General features: G+C 43.1%; 1 protein-coding gene across 2 annotated transcripts in view; it reads right to left on the reverse strand.

Annotated features, from left to right (window-relative positions):
* Nucleotides 1-326: 326 nt before the first annotated feature.
* cpeb3 (cytoplasmic polyadenylation element binding protein 3) overlaps nucleotides 327-22641 on the reverse strand; it is a 71430-nt gene continuing 49115 nt past the window's right edge. For both annotated transcript variants that reach the window (XM_084169831.1, XM_084169830.1), the window contains exons 6-10: nucleotides 21188-21277; nucleotides 5331-5449; nucleotides 4967-5081; nucleotides 2843-3024; nucleotides 327-649 (exon numbers count right to left, since the gene is read on the reverse strand). In XM_084169831.1, coding sequence (XP_084025957.1) covers nucleotides 422-649; nucleotides 2843-3024; nucleotides 4967-5081; nucleotides 5331-5449; nucleotides 21188-21277 — 734 coding nt within the window. In that variant the 3' untranslated portion in view covers nucleotides 327-421. The remainder of the gene's footprint in view (nucleotides 650-2842; nucleotides 3025-4966; nucleotides 5082-5330; nucleotides 5450-21187; nucleotides 21278-22641) is intronic.

Below are 22641 nucleotides of genomic sequence, written 5' to 3' on the forward strand. Positions count from 1 at the left end.
TTTAAATATATATGTACTGTAACTGTATAATCTCACTTCTGCCTCAGCTCAGTGGGGTCCTACAGGAGACACTGACCCACCATGTCATGGAACAGGGGACATGAACATAATCAGGCTTTTGCTAACATCCCATCCCATGTGTGTTTAGTGAGTTTTGAGCCAAAGTGCAAATTCTAAGCAGATTCATTTTTTTCACCCTATTGTCATCATAAGGGTACACTGGACAATGAGTTTGTAGTCAAGCGGTGTTGTTTGAAAAAGAAAGACCCCATGTATTTGTAGTTATCCTCTTCACTGATGTTGAGGTGGTGGGGAGGGGGGGCAGAGCAGGGGTGGTGAGGGGGGTGTAGCGCTGTCCCGGTCAAGGGGGTTGAGGGGCAGTTGGGGGTGGGGTCACGGGGCAGGGCTTATCTCGACCCCCTCAGCTCCAGCGGAAGGACACGTGTCGAGGGCGGTCACCCCCCTCCTTCACCAGTGGCTTGTGGAACTCTCGGCCCGCCCGGGAGTGAATACTGGCCCAGCAGTACTCACAGTAGTACTGCAGGCAGGTGACGTTGGCACAGAAGAAGGGGGCAAACTTCCCCCCGCAGCGCGCCCCCTGGCACTCGTCACACATCTGGTCATCCAGGACGTACGGCTTCACCTCCACCTGAAAGGAAGGTCAAAGGTCAGAGAAAGGAGACACTGGCTTATTATCTTCTTGGCATGAGGTGTAGATTGAACTCAAACTTGACTCTCTATTATCAGAATGTAAACTGAGAGTCTATATGCTTTATGCTAAATGTTTGACCAATTGCAAGACATTGCTGTTAGCTCCTGAGTTCTGAAATGTATATTTCTGTTAATGTATTATTTGTCCAATTAATGCTACTGTTAATGTCACTGTGACATCCTAAAGGCTCAAAATATCAACTTCTCAAATATGTTTCTGTCTCTAGTTGTTCCTCTTTTCCTCTCTATGTGTAAAGCACTGTAAACGCAGATGTGGTGAATATTTTAGAGCCTGACATGTGTCCAAGTCTTACACAACATTCTTAGGCCACTGTCTGGTGCTCTTTATGCACTGAAACAGGTATACTTCTACGCACACAAGAGAATTGGAGTCCGTTGACCATTGCTGAGGGACAGACTATCCAATCTGCGTCTCCATGGAGATGACACAGTGTGTGAGCAGGCCCTGGTTACATACAGCGATCTCTCCACTACAGCCTGACAGTGTAATGAAGGGTTCTCTTTAAACCCCCAGCCCTGGTAAGACAATGACTAGCAATGGCCAAAGCCAGAAACAGACTGGCAACCAGGCTCATTTTCATTTTTATTTGGCACAAACCAGTAGGAAACGGACTGAAAAAGGGAGGGACTACCTGAGCATGTCCGACAATGCTCGTTTTTGTTTTCCGTTGCAAAATGTTTTGTTACGGTGTGCCCTAATGAATACGACTCTAATAAATACCAGTATCACCTCAGTGAGTACAACAATGAAGCTGTTGTGAGGTACAGTAACTTAACCATTCTGGCCTATCATTAAGACAATTCCAAGAGGCCATTTACAGTTAACGGAATGATTGTGTTGCCAGACGGAACAGAAATAAAACGTGCAAACAAAAGTGTTGTGGTTGGACACCAGTGAACTAGGCCTTAGGCCTCAACCACAAGAATGAACATTAACTAACCCTGAGAGAACGTGGGTGTGGCGCGGTGGTGGTTGACCAAACTTTTGGTGTGTCTGGAGGGAGGGGAAGGGAGGGAGAGGGGCCTTTCTGGGTCGAGCCTCCAACGATGTATCCCCCCAGCCAGGCTTTCCTTGGCCTCAGCCAAATATAGGGATCTGGAGAAGAGATTTCTCTCATACAAAATCTCTATGGCTGATAATGAGAGTTCGCAGTGCAGAGATCTCATCTATAGGCCATTACGTGCCTCGTTAGTGGCAGCTAGGCCTAGTGGTCTAGTGATCTGGGCCCATATTCAAAAAGCCCCTCAGAGTTAGGAGTGCTGATCTAGGATCAGTTTTACCCTTTAAGTAATAATGGCTATGGAGATGGGGGGACCTGATCCTAGATTAGCACTCCTACTGTTGGACTCTGTGAATACGGCCCTGGTCAGACAGGAGAGCCATCCCAGGGCACTAGTCTGAATAAAGACACTGCCTGCTCAATCAGCCACTGGGGTTGAATATTGGATTATGGCAGCCCAGAGGGAGTGTGGACCGAGCAGCCCCCACTGAGACTAGCCTCTCTGGGCTGGCAGACGACCAGTCTCGGTTGGTCACGATAGGCCATGCTCTATAGGGCTAGCTCGCTCGAAATAACCCGTCAACGGCAGAGCTAAAGTGAATATACATGTATAAGGAAGTCCTATAATTAAACCCTCCCCACGTCTGGGACTTCAAATATCTGTCAGCCCTCCAGCAGCCGAAGGCCAGGGTGATTACACAGTCAACTCTATTCCACAGACCTAACCGGGGCTCCCTGTATTGTAGGCTGCGCTGAACAGTCAGTTGGAAACCAGCATATAATGACAGCTCTTATGTATAGAGTCTGAATGAGAATTAAACAGTTCAGATCCACAGCAGCACACCATAGGTAAGGCTACACTAGGGTCGTGTTCATTCGGCACCAAACGGAAGAAAACTGACAAACAGGGAGGGACTACCTGGACTTGTCCAATGAGAAACGCTCCTTTTTGTTTCCTGTTGCAAAACGTTTTCTGCTGTGTGCCCTAATGAACACAACCCAGTCATTCTTCATCTGCTAAAGATCCCTGTTATCCAGCTTTTAGGGAAACTCCTGAAGCACTATTGATACAGACAGACATTATGAATACAGTGATTGGTCTCACTCACCCGTTTGTCAATGTCATTGTGCTGCAATTGAACAAATCGGGCACTGATTGCGGCGATGTAGCTCTGCTGATTGGAGAAGGCCACACGGCCCGCCCCCTTGGGGTACTTGAGCTCCGGGTCAGTGTCAATACCGGCATAGCACACACCCCCATACAGCCTGTCCATGATCATAGCTAGTTCCACTAGAGGATGAGAGGGAGAGAGAGAACGTTATGACTGCATGCCTCTAATTTGTCTAATGAACATTTTGGAAAAAAACTGAATGATGCGACTTGAATAACATTCTTCGCCAATAACATTCTTGAGAGTGTTCATTAGAGTTGTCATCTTTGACTGTTGATATACAGTACCAGTCAAAAGTTTGGACACACCTACTCATTCAAGGGTTTTTCTTTATTTTTTTTACTATTTTCTACATTGTAGAATAGTAGTGAAGAAATCAAAACTATGAAATAACACATATGGAATCATGTAGTAACCATTTTTTTTTTTTTTACAAATATATTTTATATTTGAGATTCTTCAAATAGCCACCCTTTGCCTTACTGACAGCTTTGCACACTCTTGGCATTCTCTCAACCAGCTTCACCTGAAATGCTTTTCCAACAGTCTCGAAGGAGTTCCCACACTTGTTGGCTGCTTTTCCTTCACTCTGCGGTCCGACTCATCCCAAACCATCTCAATTGGGTTGAGGTCAAATAGCCCTTACACAGCCTGGAGATGTGTTGGGTCATTGTCCTGTTGAAAAACAAATGATGGTCCCACTAAGCCCAAAACAGATGGGATGGCGTATCGCTGCAGAATACTGTGGTAGCCATGCTGGTTAAGTGTGCCTTGAATTCTAAATAAATCACAGACCGTGTCACCAGCAAAGTACCCCCACAACATAACACCTCCTCCTCCATGCTTTACAGTGGGAAATACACATGTGGAGATCATCCGTTCACCCACACGCGTCTCACAAAGACGCGGCAGTTGGAACCAAAGATCTCACATTTGGACTCCAGACCAAAGGACATATTTCCACCGCTCTAATGTCCATTGCTCGTCTTTCTTGGCCCAAGCAAGTCTCTTCTTGTTATTGGTGTCCTTTAGTAGTGGTTTCTTTGCAGCAATTTGCCCATGAAGGCCTTATTCACACAGTCTCCTTTGAACTGTTGATATTGAGATGTGTCTGTTACTTGAACTTTATTTGGGCTGCAATCTGCGGTGCAGTTAACTATAATGAATTGATCCTCTGCAGCAGAGGTAACTCTGGGTCTTCCATTCCTGTGGCGGTCCTCATGAGAGCCAGTTTCATCATAGCGCTTAATGGTTTTTGCGACTGCACTTGAAGAAACTTTCAAAGTTCTTGAAATGTTCTCTATTGACTGACCTTCATGTTCATTAAAGTGATGATGGACTGTCATTTTTCCATGTTCATTAAAGTGATGCTGTTCTTGCCATAATATGGACTTGGTCTTTTACCGAATAGGGCTATCTTCTGTATACCCCCACTAACTTGTCACAACACAACTGATTGGCTCAAACACATTAAAAAGGAAAGAAATTCCACAAATTAACTTTTAAGAAGGCACACCTGTTAATTGAAATGCATTCCAGGTAACTACCTCATGAAGCTGGTTGAGAGAATGCCAAGAGTGTGCAAAGCTGTCATCAAGGCAAAAGGTTGCTATTTGAAGAATCTCAAATATAAAATATATTTTGATTTGTTTAACACTTTTTTGGTTCTACATGATTCCATATGTGTTATTTCATAGTTTTGATGTCTTCAATAGTATTCTACAATGTAAAAAATAGTAAAAATAAAGAAAAACCCTTGAATGAATAGGTGTGTCCAAGCTTTTAACTGGTAGTGTAATTAGCATAGGTCACATAGCAGACAGACAAGTCAGTAACATTGGTCCCAAGCACAGAAATACTGAACCACCTAATGGGCCTTGCATGAATACTTTACATGACCACCAGTTACCTAACCGCCTGCAAACAAAGTGGATTGCTTTCTCACAGGCAAAACTTTATTTTTTATTACAGCTTGTAGATTACAGTCTATGCCAGTCAATCTTACACAGCCAATCCACCAACCTATCCACTGATCTACAGCCGTTTTGACCAATCCCATACCTGCACGTAGAGGCCGGGGCACGCCCCCCACAAATATAGTCTTGCGGGGGTCCAGCGGTTGGGAACCATCCATCACAAAGTCACTGTCACTCAGGTTCCAGGGGCGGATTTGGACCTGGAAAAGAGAAATACATAATTAATTAAGTACTGTGTCTGACGAGAAATCCACACTTTCCCTTTTCACATTATTATGCCAACCGGAACCGTATTGCTGTGGTTATTTTCCTTCCCAGCCCAGCTCGAGCAACTATGGTCAATGTGGAACCAGGCTGGCACAGTACAGGTCGGCTTGTCTCGGTTTAGCTCAGCTTAATAGTGTGAAAAAGGTATTACGGTACATTACAATACTGTAGAATTCACTGACTGGTTTGTCCTTGATAGTTGGGCTGGAGACACAAAGGTAAAGCTTCCCGTCCTCCTCGATGCAGGCGTCAATCAGGGCCTGGACAGAGGTCTCCTCTTGGAACAGCAAGAAGGCATAGCCTGGGAGAAGAGAGAGAAGGGTTTTTAGACTAAATAAATAAAAATTCCCATTCACAGTAAGTACACTTTGTACTGTCTAGATAGTTATGAATATATGAGTGACCAGTTCAGTCACCAACTCAAGTTAGCAGTGGCTTTTGAAACAAACCTGAACCATGGAAGACAGTACCTTTCAGTCTAAAAGCTAAAATCAAGTCTGTTCAGTTTCAGTACGAAAAAAATAACCCATGCAAAATGTATCAACCTAATACTCTCCAAATCATTTTGGAAAGTTATGGTGCTGAAAGATTTGCTCCTGTGGGATGATGAGGTCTGGCTTTGCAGCAGAGAGAGATACAGAGAGAAAGAGAGAGGGGGAAGAGAGGGCTTGTCAGTGTGCATCGTTAAATAATCTATTATTTAGAGGGAGGAGAGAGTTGGCCTAGGGTCAAGACCATTCTGTCAGTTAGGGAGAGTTGGGATGTTAGCTAGGGTAATGCCTATTCTGTAATTGAGGGTATGGGAGTTAGCTAGCTTCACTCGAGTAGCAGTTGCATAGCTGTGTCCAATGGCCCTAATATCACACTATTCTTCTGGTATTAGCATTTGATATGGAAATAATACAGTATATATTGTGTGAACAAAAGATCATGAGAAAAGACAATGGAACAAGAACATTATGACACATTTATGGTAGGCAAAGTATCACAGGGGTATTCGATTCAGTGGAATAGGGTACACTCGCCAAAAAATACATTTGCAGCAACTAATAGGCTACCAGAGCCATAAATGTAGCATGCATCTCCACCTCTGATGCACATGATTTGGCATATCCTTAACTAGAGGGCCGTAATCATGTGAGCAGAACCGTGGAGCCACCAGGGACGTGATGTGGGAACCTGAGCAGAGCAGGCAGCAGGGTGGAGGGAGGGAGGGAGGCCGGGCCCACACGCAGACAGGACATACATGTATGGTGCAGAAGGCTGTCAGAGGCGTTGCCTGTCACTGTGTGTATGTGCTTTCTGGTGTCAGCTGACTGTGAAGGGCTACTGCTTTTAGATGTATATGCGGAATGCAGAACGCCTGGCCGAGGAATGGAGTGGAAATTAGGAACAGAGGAATGTACAACTGTCATGTTTTACTCTCAGACATTCCTCAAAGGGACTGCTGCTGCAGATGAAGAGGGGGAAAGATGTAAGAAAAACACACTGACTCAGTAGATCATGAAAGTGTGTGTATAACATCTCTGTGTGTGTGTGTCGGTGTGTGCGTGTGTATGTGTGAGAGAGAGTCTGTGCAAATGAAGGTGTGTGTGTGTATCAAAGAACGTATACACGAATGACAGTATACGTGTTCAAGTTCATGCATGCGTGTCACCACGAGGGCTACACCAAGCATTTCCACTCCCCAGTCCTCTAGCCTTTCTCACTGAGCCCCGGCAGTGTCTAGTCATCATCACACACACCTGAGTGGACTGTGTGTGTCTAGGGTCCTTCAGTGAGGTCACAACCAGCACTCTCTGTCCACCACTCCAGCACAACCAGGCTTTCAGTACATCAGAAGACTAAAAATAAGGCAACAGTAAATATGTCGTCCCCACGAGTGATGCAGCGCCCCCCCTTGGGACAATTGAGATATAACGTGTAACTAATACATTTCAGTTATCTTGTGTGACCCATTATATTGACCAGATACTCAAGTGGCCTCTAACAATGAAAATAAATGGAAGGCAGTTAGCCTGGGTACCAGTCTCTTTAGCTAATCCACTTCCTGTACTCCATGTCATGTGCCAAAGACTCTTTGGAAGTGGCAAGGAGTGGAATGTTAGCTAAAGAGACTGATACTCAGACTAATCAAATCAAATCACATTTTATTGGCCACATGCGCCGAATACAACAGGTGCAGACATTACAGTGAAATGCTTACTTACAGCCCTTAACCAACAGTGCATTTATTTTTAACAAAAAAGTAAAAATAAAACAACAACAAAAAAAGTGTTGAGAAAAAAAGAGCAGAAGTAAAATAAAATAACAGTAGGGAGGCTATATATACAGGGGGGTACCGGTGCAGAGTCAATGTGCGGGGGCACCGGCTAGTTGAGGTAGTTGAAATAATATGTACATGTGGGTAGAGTTAAAGTGACTATGCATAAATAATTAACAGAGTAGCAGCAGCGTAAAAGGATGGGGTGGGGGGGCAGTGCAAATAGTCCGGGTAGCCATGATTAGCTGTTCAGGAGTCTTATGGCTTGGGGGTAGAAGCTGTTGAGAAGTCTTTTGGACCTAGACTTGGCACTCCGGTACCGCTTGCCGTGTGGTAGCAGAGAGAACAGTCTATGACTAGGGTGGCTGGAGTCTTTGACAATTTTGAGGGCCTTCCTCTGACACCACCTGGTATAGAGGTCCTGGATGGCAGGAAGCTTGGCCCCAGTGATGTACTGGGCCGTACGCACTACCCTCTGTAGTGCCTTGCGGTCGGAGGCCAAGCAGTTGCCATACCAGGCGATGATGCAACCAGTCAGGATGCTCTCGATGGTGCAGCTGTAGAATTTTTTGAGGATCTGAGGACCCATGCCAAATCTTTTCAGTCTCCTGAGGGGGAATAGGCTTTGTCGTGCCCTCTTCACGACTGTCTTGGTGTGTTTGGACCATGATAGTTTGTTGGTGATGTGGACACCAAGGAACTTGAAGCTCTCAACCTGTTCCACTACAGCCCCATCGATGAGAAGGCAGTCGGGAGGAGGCAAGATCAGGTGGGACCATTCTAGCCAATGAGAAGGCAGATACGCGTCTGAACAACAGGCACAACTCCGGTATAAAGTGTTTTTTTCTCAAAGTTGCCGGGATGTCACGTCTTACTTATCAGTACACTAGTAACAAACTAAGCACTACGAAACGTCTATTCGATCAAATAGGCCACACGTAGCAAATAAGCCATTACATTTTTTGTTAACCAAATTCGACACCCTCTGACATCAATACAAAAACTCCTCGCTTGGTGAGCGAAAGAAAAAATGGAAAATGGCACTTGCTGGAGAAGACAGATTTTGGGCCCAGTTATCCCTTTCGCGTCGCCTCTTCCTCTCTAGTGTGACTCACACATTTCTGTTAATTACTATAGCTCCTGCCTTGGGCCAATCAGTGTAATTTTGTAAATGCTGGATCTTTATGGCATCATTCACCCAAGTTTTGTCAAAATCGTGCCAGTGCTGTCTGAGATATTGCGTGTGACTAACGTATGAACGAACGGACAAAGACCGATCCACAGTCCCCGCCCCGATTTCATGACAGGGGACAAAAACACAGGAACTTCAGGCATCACAAGATGTGTCAATACGGTGTGAAAAATAATTTGAAGACAGATAGACATCTAAAGAAAAGGATTGCAAACAAGACACAAGGCCTATGATTCACCATTAAGTGGGCATTTCAAAGCACACACACACACACACACCACCAGGTGGAATTGTTCATTTGCAGACTGGCAGTAGTCCAGCCTGGTTGAACACTTAACACTCACTTAGTACATAATCCTGACCAATGAACCACATTTAAATTGCAAAGCAGCACATATCCCAGGCCACAACCATACAACCACTAAATGACTAGTCCATCTGTTTATCTCTGCTATTGGTTAACTAAGATCCGACTCCTTCTAGACCCAACATGGGGAAAACGTAAGACAATCAGGATAATGGAAACAGGCTGGTGTGCCCGATGTGCCTCGTCATAACCTCAGAATAGAAAACACAAATATAGGCTCTATAGAACCCCTTCTGACTGCCATTAAATAAAGAGGGTGCCATCGGGTCGGGAATCATGTGGTTAAGCACTGAGTGAGTGAGTGAGAGAGCGAGAGAGAGAGAGAGAGAGAGAGACTGTGTACTGCAGTCTTCAGAAACGGCTTGAAAAGGCAGCGGCAGCCAGAGGCCACAGTCAGGAAAAGGAACAGTGTGTTCTGTCCCGGAGCAAGAGAGAGAAACAGAGAGAGGGTGAGAAAGAGAGGAGGAGAGAGAAATAATGTCAGAAACACCATGAATGACTTCCAAACAAACAAACAGACAGACGGAGAGAGAGACAGAGACAGAGTGAATGGTGTGTGTATGGAGGAGACAAATAGGGGAAGAGATGGCAGAGTTAGGGGTTACACAGTTGTGGGAAGGGGCTAGCCTAGCCGCTAAATCAAGGAGGCAGTTCTTGGCTTTCACAGTGAGTACACAGTGTTCCCTTTCTTCTTAGAGTCAGAGCACCGTATAGGATTAACTTCTGTCACCTTTCAGCAATTGCAAAACTGTTAGGATCACATTCAACAGGCGGAATAGGCACACACACACTTAGCTATTAGGATGGGTGCCATCAATTATGTAATCATGGGAATTCCTAAGTACCTCTGTCAGGTTATTGGGCTAGTTGGAGTTCAGTTTGTACGGCCTGCTGTTTTATGTGTCTCCATACGCGGTCTTCCCAGGCCTCGATGGCATTGAGATTTAGAGGTGGGTTTGCGAATGATTCGATTTGATATTTCTTTATTGTCTAATTTTCACAGACACTTGCTTTATGTAAAAGAAAGTGCTATGGAGCAGAGCCCTCGTCTTCCAGGTGTACATAAACTGCATCCACCCTTTTCTAGAAGTGTGCACTCGCACTGTCACACACTACCCATGGTGGATTTAAATACCTAGGATTGGTGTAAACATTAGCTGGAGGGAAGTTCCACCATTGTTAATAAATCCATGAGAGAAAGTATACAAGTGCACAGTTGAGAAGGGGAATCGGGCCAGACAGGCAGGCAGGCAAGCCTTCCGCAGTGCAGGGGCTTAGTAAACCAGAGGAGGAGAGGAGAGCACATATCTGCAGTGGCTCGTGCCTGAGGTTTATAAAGCTTTACTGCTGAGCTCCCGACTGCGCCAAGGGTGGAAAGGAAAACATACGGCCAGGCAGAGTTTTGAACTGTAAAGAATTCTGTTTACAGATAAACGACAGGTCTGGTTACCTCATGGTCCTACGGCCAACAAAATGACCTCACACACGACCAAGACCAACCAACTCTTTCCCTTGCCGACGGCCAACACTGTGTCAAACAGCTACACATGACCTCACAAACAAGCAACTCCAATTTCACACCTTAACTCAAAAACTTCCAAGACTCCGCTGCACAAACGATGACCAATTTACCTAACAAACAGTGTCTTGACTTAATTAACTTACTCCTCTTGGGAACACAGGGCATCCACTATGGCTCTCCAACTGAACTTCAGCCTAAAACCTACCTCACAAATCAATAGCCACCAACATTACCTCATAAAAAAACAGCAGTGATTTTTGGCCTGTCAGTTTCCTTACAATCAAAGTTTAAATGATGACAAAGTTTCAAGCTGTGGGACTCATTTCAAAGTATGGTTAAAGTTTATGCGTCTGTTGATTTAATAGGGTAGCATCCTTATCAAGGCTAATGTTTCCTGATTCAGGAACTTGTCTTTTCAGATTTACAGCGCTAAGAGAGGGGTGCGGACCTCGACCCTGCAGACTGGTCTGGCCTGTATTCATAAAGCATCTCAGAGTAAGAGTTCTGATCTAGGAGCAGGTCCCCACTGTCTTATTTAGTATGCTCTGAAAGGCAAAACTGATCCTAGAGCAGGACCTACTGAGACCATGGATATGGGTCCAGGACTAGTAGAGAATAAATCAGTGAGTCCCATCTGTGAAGGATGGAGAGCAGACTCTGGCAAAGCTCCCTCACAGCTCATCATCAAAATCCTCACATGGAAACCAGCCCCTTCCCAGTCTGGAAGCGTCCTCAACTGTCTCAACTGACCATGTCTGAAACATACAGCCGAGCTGCCCTGCTATACAGTATATCCTAATAACAGAAAGGAGGAAAGAAGGGGGAAGGACATGGAAGAGAAGAGGAATGAAGAGAAGCGAGAGAGTACAAATACAGACAAGCTGCCTAGTCTACAAAACCCTTGCACAGTCTTCACATTTGCCTTAAAATTAAATCTAAAAAGGGACTAAATTACATTTTTCCCCCTACCGATCAACACAACCTACTCCACATTTTGAAAGTGAAAGAAAAGTTTAACTGTTTCTTCTTGAAAAACCTGTTGGAAAAAATGTTTTTGTACCTTCTCAGATAAGTGATCATATTTTATGTAAAATTAAGATATTAATGTGCTGATACAGTGCCTTCAGAAAGTATTCACACCCCTTGACTTCTTCCACATTTTGTTGTGTTACAGCCTGAATTTGAAATAGATTAAATTGCGATTTTTTTTCACTCGCCTACACACAATGCCCCATAATGTCAAAGTGGAAATATGTTTTTAGATTTTTCTCAACAAATTGATTAATAAAAAATGAAAAGCTGAAATGTCTCGAGTCAATAAGTATTCAACCCCTTTGTTATGGCAAGCCTAAATCAGTTCAGGAGTAAACATTTGCATAACATGTCACATAATAAGTTGTTTAACATGAATTTTGAATGACCCCACTCATCTCTGTACCCCACACATACAGATAATTGTATGGTCCCTCAGTTGAGCAGTGAATATTAAACACAGTTTCAACCACAAAGACCAGGGAGGTTTTCCAATGCCTTGCAAAGAAGGGCATCTATTGGTCGATAGGTAAAAATAAAAAAGCAGACATTGAACATCTCTTTGAGCATGGTGAAGTTATTAATTACACTTTGGATGGTGTATCAATACACCCAGTCACTACAAAGATACAAGCGTCCTTCCTAACTCAGTTGCCAGAGAGGAAGGAAACTGCTCAGGGATTTCACCATGAGGCCAATGGTGACTTTAAAACAGTTACAAAGTTGAATGGCTGTGATGGGAGAAAACAGAGGATGGATCAACAACATTGTAGATACTCCACTATACAAACCTAATTGACCGAGTGAAAAAAAGGAAGCCTGTGCAGAATAAAAAAAGATTCCAAAACATGCTTCCTGTTTGCAACAAGGGACTAAAGTAATACTGCAAAAAATGTGGCAAAGCAATTCACTTTTTGTCCTGAATACAAAGCGTTATGTTTGGGGCAAATTCAATACCACACATTACTGAGTACCACTCGCCAAGCACAGTGGTGGCTGCATCATGTTATGGGTATGCTTGTAATTGTGAAGGCCTGGGGAGTTTTTCAGGATAAAAAAGAAACGGAATGGAGCTAAGCATAGGCAAAATCCTACAGGTTAACCTGGTTCAGTCTGCTTTCCAACAGACACTGGGAGATGAATTCACCTTTCAGCAGGACAATTACCTAAAACAAAAGGCCACATCTACACTGGAGATGCTTACCAAGAAGACAGTGAATGTTCCTGAGTGGCAGAGTTACATTTTTGACTTAAATCTACTTGAAAATCTATGGCAATACCTGAAAATAGTTGTCTAGCAATGATCAACAACCAATTTGACTAAGCTTTAAGAATTTTGAAAATAATAATGGGCAAATCTGCACAATCCAGGTATGGAAAGCTCTTAGAGACTTTTATTGCAGATAGATTGTAACTTCCATCAATGTAATTGTCTGTGCAACACTTGTGCATCACTTCCAATCCCCCATGTTTATATATATATATATACATATATATATATATACATATATACATACATACATACACACACACACACACACACATACATACATACATACATACATACATACATACATACACTTTTAAAAAAGTGTCAGTCAATACGGAACATTTCAAGAACTTTTAAAGTTTCTTCAAGTGTAGTTGCAAAAACTATCAAGCGCTATGATGAAACTGGCTCTCATGAGGACCGCCACATGAATGGAAGAGCCAGAGTTACCACTGCTGCAGAGGATAAGTTCATTAGAGTTACCATCCTCAGAAATTGCAGCCCAAATAAATGCTTCACAAAGTTTAAGTAACAGACACATCTCAACATCCACTGTTCAGAGGGGACTGTGTGAATCAGGCCTTCATGGTCGAATTGCTGCAACGAAACCACTACTAAAGGACACCAATAAGAAGAAGAGACCTGCTTGGGCCAAGAAAACACGAGCAATGGACATTAGACCGGTGGAAATGTGTCCTTTGGTCTGGAGTCCAAATTGAAGATTTTTGTTTCCAACCGCCGTGTCTTTGTGAGACGCGGTGTGGGTGAACAGATGAACTCCGCATGTGTAGTTACCACCGTAAAGCATGGAGGAGGTGGTGTGATGGTGTGGGGGAGCTTTGCTGGTGATACTGTCTGTGATTTATTTAGAATTCAAGGCACACTTAACCAGCATGGCTAACACAGCATTCTGCAGCGATATGCCATCCCATCTGGTTTGGGCTTAGTGGGACTATCATTTGTTTTTCAACAGGACAATGACCAAACACACCTCCAGGCTGTGTAAGGGCTATTTTATCAAGAAGGAGAGTGATGGAGTGCTGCATCAGATGACCTGGCCTCCATAATCCCCCGACCTCAACCCAATTGAGATGGTTTGGGATGAGTCGGAAGGCAGAGTGAAGGAAAATCAGCCAACAAGTGCTCAGCATTTGTGGGAACTCCTTCAAGACTGTTGGAAAAGCATTCCAGGTGAAGCTGGTTGAGAGAATGCCAAGAGTGTGCAAAGCTGTCATCAAGGCAAAGGGTGGCTATTTGCAGAATCTCAAATATAAAATATATTTGGATTTGTTTATAACTTTTTTGGTTACTACATGATTCCATATGTGTTATTTCATAGTTGATGTCTTCACTATTATTCTACAATGTAAAAAATAGTAAAAATAAAGAAAAACCCTTGAATGAGTAGGTGTCCACATTTTTGACTGGTACTGTATGTAAATGAGATATCTCAGGATTTGAATACTTATGTAAATGAGATATTTATGTATCTCATTTTCAATATATATATATATATATTTTTTTTTTCAAATCTAAATACATGCTTTCATTTTGTCATTATGTGGTATTGTGTGTAGATGGATGAGGCTGTTACACAACAAAATGTGGAATAAGTCAAGGGGTATGAATACTTTCTGAAGGCACAGTATAAGCACATGATAGCATATTTCATGGGCATTAATTACTTTTTTCTTGCCAATTGAAAATATGGGTTTTTCATGCTAGCAGTCGTGCCTGCATGTCAAAGTCACACAGTAGCAACATCACTTGGTGAACTAGAACAATATAGATTTCAGGGATTCACAGCTTACATTTCTAAATGCATTTACTGTTAAATTAACCTTGCATTGTTATACATAGATGCCATTTTTGTAAATTTGACATTTATCTCAGGTGGGCTTAACCCTTTACACAGGTGGGAATTGGCCTATATGGAGAGTGCTAAAGTTAAATGTTTCTTACAGAATAAATATTAAAATAATATGCATAACCACGGTAGCAATTGAAAGGGAACAGTTTCGAGGTTAAGAGAACATTATTAGACCAAAAGGTGAGGACACAACAGTTAACCTGACAAGATTGAATCCAAACATTATACTGTTGATTTTATGTGAACTTTACATTTAATGTACTTTTAGCCGCATTTGTTGATAATGACTCTTGATACATTCAGTAACACAATAAGAATATTCCTGGAAAATGTGGGATAGATGCAACATAAGACAAAAAAATTACAAGGTTTTGAGTGAGAGGACTAACTGGTCTCTCCGAGTGAGAGGACTAACAGGTCTCTCCGAGTGAGAGGACTAACTGGTCTCTCCGAGTGAGAGGACTAACTGGTCTCTCCGAGTGAGAGGACTAACTGGTCTCTCCAAGTGGCCACACACCTCTCCAAAGCATGCACAGTTCGTACGTAATTTCAATGCACTTTTATGACTCAAAGAAGAGTGTTCAACTATAAGGTTCTTTTTTTTTTGTAGCTCTCCTAGCGATGCCGTTGAGGAACTAGAGCAAGTACACTTGTAGTTGTTATGTTTGGAACACAACCCTGCATCCCCACCTTCACACAATGACTGTTGTTTACACAATCCAAAAACTGCCCAGTATAAATTGCAATCTGAGTTAGGTGGGCATCATTTGAAAATCTGTTCTACTGCCAACATGATATAAGGTATAAAATACAATATTACAGTGTTAGGCTTTCACAATGCAATTCAGGGAAATGGATCATAATTTTGGTGTGCTTAGAAAAGATTCATGAGCGCATTCAGGTGCGTGTGCCGAGGCAAATTTTCTTCACAATAGACAAACATAGGCTCATTCTGTTCAGAAAAACCAAGTGTATGACACTATGTCATCTTGTAACTGAACATCAAACAAAGTGATAATAAATGTTGACACTGCATATGACATAAGCTTTATGATATGGAAATGTGAAGTGCACATTTGGAGTCACGGGTGTTTGGCTGCTTGTATGACATCAAAGCGGTATTTATTACAATCCTCAATGTCTCATCTTTGAAAATACATAGAGTCCTCTTAATTTACAGCATTTTCCTCACTCAGACAACAAAACATTTACAAAAGTTGCCCATTTAACTGGGAGGGATGGGGGCAACTTCTTGTTGTGTGCGGTGCTCAAGTTCAGAACAGCTGTCAGTCAAAACCCATACAGAGCTGTAAAGCGGAGAACCTGAGCTCTACATCATGTATAGCATGTTACTGTACAGCCACTGTGTTCCAATGTAGGTTCTTATTAGTGCTCAAATCTGCCATTTTCAACCCGTATACGGGAACGAGGGTTAAAGGGTACAGTAGCACAAAAAGCACCCTCTATACAGAATGTACAGTAAATGGCAATAAATAAATATTATTCAATATGATCAATACTAACTTTGTATAATATTGTAGTCCACACAGTGTAGAAAACATTAAGAACACCTTCCTAATATTGAGTTGCACTCCCCCCTTTTCCGTCAGAACAGCCTCAATTCGTCGGGGCATGGACTCTACAAGGTGTTGAAAGCGTTCCACAGGGATTCTGGCCCATGTTGACTCCAATGCTTCCCACAGTTGTGCGAAGTTGGCTGGATGTCCTTTGGGTGGTGGACCATTCTTGATACACACGGGAAACTGTTGAGCGTGAAAAACCCAGCAGCGTTGCAGACACAAACTGGTGTGCCTGGCATCTTCTACCATACCCCGTTCAAAGGCACTTCAATCTTTTGCCTTGCCCATTCACCCTCTGAATGGCACACATACACAAAACATGTGTCAATTGTCTCAAGGCTTAAAAATCCTTCTTTAAACCCGTCTCCTCCCCTTCATCTACACTGATTGAAGTGGATTTAACAAGTGACATCAAAGCTTTCACCTGAAATCACCTGGTCAGTCTATCTCATGGAAAGAGCAGGTGTTCATAATGTTTTGTACACTCAGTGTATATTTATACCCCAAACCATTGGTTTCCAAATATTTTATGAATAGGCTTTGCTATTCTGTCTTTTTTACTATAAATCACTGTTGTTCCAATTAACCCCAGTATGCTCCTATTAAGCCCGGTTTTCAATTAAACATATGGGGATAGTGTGATCAGATTCAAGTTGATTAAAACACACAAAAACTACAGTTATGCACATTTTGCATCTAGCCATTGTGCCTTTACCAAGATTAGAAACAATTAGAAACATTTAGAAACCTCTAGTGGTTTGGAGTGGACAGGTAGTCGTTGATGCAGAGAGAGGAGAATAAGATCAGTCTTGAGGGATATCAGGGATAGAAGACATACAATTGATGGACAAAAATGCAAACAAATGAGGGACAAGAGGATGACTATTGGGCAACTTCTCATTGTCATATTGTTGTCCTTCATTCATCCAGGTGATTCAGTTTTTTGTCCACCACTTGTACCTTTGTAATACAACAGAGGGAGATTTGAAATGGTCTTCAGATAGGAAGACAAGTTTAAATAATTAACAAGAATAGCAGTACAGCAAATGTGAATCAGCGTTTAGATAATTCATTTAAAGTTGTGTGTTACGGTCTTTGTGCATGGCTTCTTATCTACAGAGGGCCAGTGTGGGTGCAGGTTTTTGTTCTAACCAAGCAATAACACACCAGATTCAACTAATAAGGGTATTGATTAAAGTCCATGATTAGTTGAATCAGGTGTGTACTGGTTGGCAAAGAACAGAAGCCTAAATCCACATTGACCTCCGTGGATACGATTGGACACGCCCCTGTTATGAGTGCTACTTTCATGATGACTAGTAATGATCCGTTTATTTTAATAACTTCAGGGGTGATTCATATAATACCATTTTACATAAGACATGTGATTTTGTAAGTTTTGAACATTTGGAAATTCATACAAATGTATTATTTAAAGAGGTGGGCTTATAAAAGAACACCCATGGGCTTAAAGGGTACATTCGGTCCCCATTAAACCCAGTCCTGACTTCTCACATAATTTATCAAATAGTTTAGTCTTGTTTTTTTTATTTAAGTAAAGTCCTAAAACTTCACATGAGAGATTCATCTTTGATTGTATATGTTAGAAATGTCTAAACTTAGATTTTGTTGGGCTTAATATGTACACTTACCCTAATTTTTAGATAACATTTTAAGGCAGCAAAATGTGAAGAAATGTGCAAGGGGTATGTAGGCTGTCACAACTCAGTTTATTAGGTACACCACCCCTACAGACAGTGCGTCATGTGGCCGTGGCTTGCTATATAAAGCAGGCAGACATCGAGGCATTCAGTTACTGTTCCATTGAATGTTAGAATGGGCAAAACAAGTGACCTAAGTGACTTTGAGCGTGGTATTCATTTGCATTTATTTATTTTACCTTTATTTAACTAGGCAGTTAAGAACTAATTCTTATTTACAATGACGGCCTACACTGGCCAAACCCGGACGACGCTGGGCCAATTGTGCGCCACCCTATGGGACTCCCAATCACGGCCGGTTGTGATACAGCCTGGAATCGAACCAGGGGGTCTGTAGTGATGCCTCAAGCACTGAGATGCAGTGCCTTAGACCGCTGCGCCACTCGGGAGCTCATGAGTGTGATCGTCAGTGACAGGTGCGCCGGTTCCAGTATCTCAGAAACGTCCGGCCTGGGATTTTCACGCATGACAGTGTCTAGGGTTTACCGAGAATGGTGCGACAAACAAAAAACATCCAGTCAGAGGCAGTCCTGTGGGCGAAAACAGCTAGTTGATGAGAGGTCGAAGGAGAATGGCACGAATCGTGCAATCTAACAGGCGGGCCACAAACAGGCAAATAACGGCACAGTACAACAGTGGTGTGTAGAACGGCATCTCGTCGGTTCTTGTCACGGATGGGCTATTGCAGCAGACGACCACATTGGGTTCCACGCCAATCAGCTAAAAACAAGAAGAAGCGGCTCTAGTGGGCACGCGATCACCAACACTGGACAATTGAGAAGTGAAAAAACATTGCCTGGTCCGATGGATCCCGGTTCCTGTTGCGTCAGGATTTGGCGTAAGCAGCATGAGTCCATGGCCCCATCCTGCCTGGTGTCAACGGTACAGGCTGGTGGTGGTAGTGTAATGGTGTGGGGAATGTTTTCCTGGCACACCTTAGGTCCCTTTATACCAATTGAGCAACATTTCCATGCTCCAAAGTATTCAGGCTGTTCTGGTGGCAAAGGGGGGTCCGACCCGGTACTAGATGAGTGTACCTAATAAACTGGCCACTGAGTCTATATCCTAACGATAGAAAGAGAGAGGGGAAGAGATATGGAGGAGAATATGGGTGAAGGAGAGAGAGAGACCAGACAAACCACTAAGAGCTGTAACTCTGCCACTGAAAGTAAATCAAATGCACTGCTGACAGCAGCTTACATGATGAGAGGAAGGAGGGAGGGAGGGAGGAGAGAGACACACAAATATCTGCTTTCCTAAAACAAATCGGCATGGGAGCGTGACGAAAGCACAGGCAGCTGAGACCAGAGGAGGTGAAATGAAGCTTTACTAATCATCTACATTTGTGAGAAATCACTCAATGCATCCTCGATCATCCCCCACACATCTTCTCTGTACCATGAGTAGAGAGACCTTAGGGGCGAGGGCACTGCTAATGGGGCTCCGGTGGCATCATTAGAGTGGCCTGTGTCTGTCAGACCCCCTGGCTAGAGGGGGTGCCCTGTCCTCTTAAGCCAGCCTATGCCCACCTCGCCCCCCTGTAACATGGATAAGCTCCCAGCATCCAGGCTCTGACACAGACACATTATCCTAAAAGCAGCCACTCTAAACCCCAAAGGACCCCCCTCCTTTCCTTCCTCACTCATCTCTACCTCCGTGCGGAGCAGACAGAAATAGCTTCAGCAGTGTTTGGAGCTCGTCGCCAACGGTGACACCTGGGACTGCAGGGCTCAATGAGCAGGTGTGAGCAGCACCACCGTGGCAACATCGTTCAGTGACATCATCCGGCCGACAGACAGACACAGGCAGGCTGAGAGAATGGACTAAGCCCGACATGGGACACATGTACTAGGAAGTATAGGAACAGAGCAGTGGCCCGTGAACGGACCTTAGGCCTGTCCATCAGGGATAACTACCTATCTGGCCCCAGGCTTACAACTGATCCCAGTTCAGACCGCAGATGGACCGTGCCCTGCCCTCTGCGAGGCCTGGGAGCCACAACATGAGTCATCCTCATCTCCCAAACCAAAAACAGAGTTTCATAATTGTACAGAGACACATAACTGTTCATTTTAATGTGGCACAGGATGGAACGAAGTGACTACCATCTTCCATTAGGTCAGCTTGGAACCACTTTTAATATGGGGAGAGATTGATGACCACTGGATGGGAATCCCACATCTGCGAAGCACCCGTTACAGCGCATGAAAGGATAGTATACACACACGCGCACACACACACGCAAAGAAGAACACTCACAGACACACTCACACTCACAAATCTCTTGCTAAGCACTTCGCCATTAACTCTTTCAATCACTATAACGTGCAGAGTTCAAACTGCATAATTAGGAAGACAAGGGTTTTCAGCCGTTCTCACATGGCATCCATGTTTCCAAAGGGAGAAGGGCCTCTATTAAAATACCAAGTGGCCCAATGCTACATTACAACATCAACACAAGTGGGCGATTACAACAAGAGGTGGTGGTTTCCTTGTGGCTAACCAAGTCTTCCCTCCCTCCCTTCCTTACAAGGAATCCTCCGGCCCTTAAGCCTAACTCATTCCCCTAAAAGGATGCTGCATTTTTCCCTCCTGAACTTTGAAAATAAAGTCTATCACCCCAAAAAACAGGGAAATCGAAAATGAGAGAGGGAAGAAATTGGTAGTTTTCACAGCTGCAGCATATTACCATCTGCCTGAGGAATGTCAGCTATTTCGGCTTTAATAGTTTCCCTAATATGACACAGAGAATTGTGTGTGTGTGTGTGTGTGTGTCTGTGTGGAGGGCCAGCGGAGTGATGTGATACAGGCATAGTGGCCTGAAAGGAAGGACCTTCTCCGCTATGGTCACCTGTGCAAATGAAACCCAAGAGGGCCGGGGGCCAGGGGCCAGGAGAAAGCCTTTGCACTCTCTATGTATTAACAGAAAAACACTAAGTGCTCTGGGCCCTTCAGGAGCCTGTGGTGCGAGACCAGAGTGGGGCTGTGTGTTTCTATCCCTGAGATAGCATTAGGGGGCCATATAAATAAACAGATGCCTCGAGACGCCTTAATGCGAGGAACAAGGTGACCCTGGAATTCTGGGTAACGTAACCCTTCACAAACAACCTTTGCCTTAGCAGCGCAGCGTGATCTCCCTGAGACAGTGACTGAACAATAACACCTGTAACTATGGACTGAGGTCTGTTATTTTACAGACTGGTGAGAAGAAACTGTTCTTACCTTTAGGTGGAAAGTAGGACTTGCTCTCGGCTTTGTGGGGCCAATCCACCACCAGGTGTCCATAGCGACGGAAGCTGTTGGTGATCTCATCTACAAAAAAAAGAAGAAAATAAATATATTATATATATATAAATAATATATATATATATAAATAATATATATAAATATATTATATATATATAAATAATATATATATATATAAATAATATATATATATATATATATAAATAATATATTATATATATATATAAATAATATATTATATATATATATATATATATATATATATATATATATATATATATATATATATATATATATATATATATATATATATATATATATATATATATATATATATATATATATGTTACCATGGTCATGGAGCAATTTGCCATGGAAACTATGATGCACAATTGCATGTCAAGCAGGCCACCAAATAAAGTGTCTACTGTCTACCCTCACTGTATGCCATCAACAATATATTAGTATTTTTGCTTGTTCTCCAAATGCTGTCCAGTCTACTGCATTAAACACTAAACACGTCTTCACACTCCAGGCCAGACAGTTTCTGTTCTCACTAGGGTAATTGTACTGTGGAAACTCATTAATATTCCAAGAGGCCATGGGCACGCATTGTTCACAAACTCTGTGTTGTGTGTGTGTGTCTTGTGTGTGTGTGTGTACCAGTGTATATACTAATATGTGTCTAAATGTACAGTATATATACACAGTGGGGAAAAAAAGTATTTAGTCAGCCACCAATTGTGCAAGTTCTCCCACTTAAAAAGATGAGACAGACAAAATGAGAAAAATAATCCAGAAAATCACATTGTAGGACTTTCAATGAATTTATTTGCAAATTATGGTGGAAAATAAGTATTTGGTCAATAACAAAAGTTTCTCAATACTTTGTTATATACCCTTTGTTGGCAATGACACAGGTCAAACGTTTTCTGTAAGTCTTCACAAGGTTTTCACACACTGTTGCTGGTATTTTGGCCCATTCCTCCATGCAGATCTCCTCTAGAGCAGTGATGTTTTGGGGCTGTCGCTGGGCAACACGGACTTTCAACTCCCTCCAAAGATTTTCTATGGGGTTGAGATCTGGAGACTGGCTAGGCCACTCCAGGACCTTGAAATGCTTCTTACGAAGCCACTCCTTCGTTGCCCGGGCGGTGTGTTTGGGATCATTGTCATGCTGAAAGACCCAGCCACGTTTCATCTTCAATGCCCTTGCTGATGGAAGGAGGTTTTCACTCAAAATCTCACGATATGGCCCCGTTAATTCTTTCCTTTACACGGATCAGTCGTCCTGGTCCCTTTGCAGAAAAACAGCCCCAAAGCATGATGTTTCCACCCCCATGCTTCACAGTAGGTATGGTGTTATTTGGATGCAACTCAGCATTCTTTGTCCTCCAAACACGACGAGTTGAGTTTTTACCAAAAAGTTC

This window comes from Coregonus lavaretus (genome assembly GCF_964263955.1).
Source record: "Coregonus lavaretus genome assembly, chromosome: 1".
Classification (NCBI taxonomy): domain Eukaryota; kingdom Metazoa; phylum Chordata; class Actinopteri; order Salmoniformes; family Salmonidae; genus Coregonus; species Coregonus lavaretus.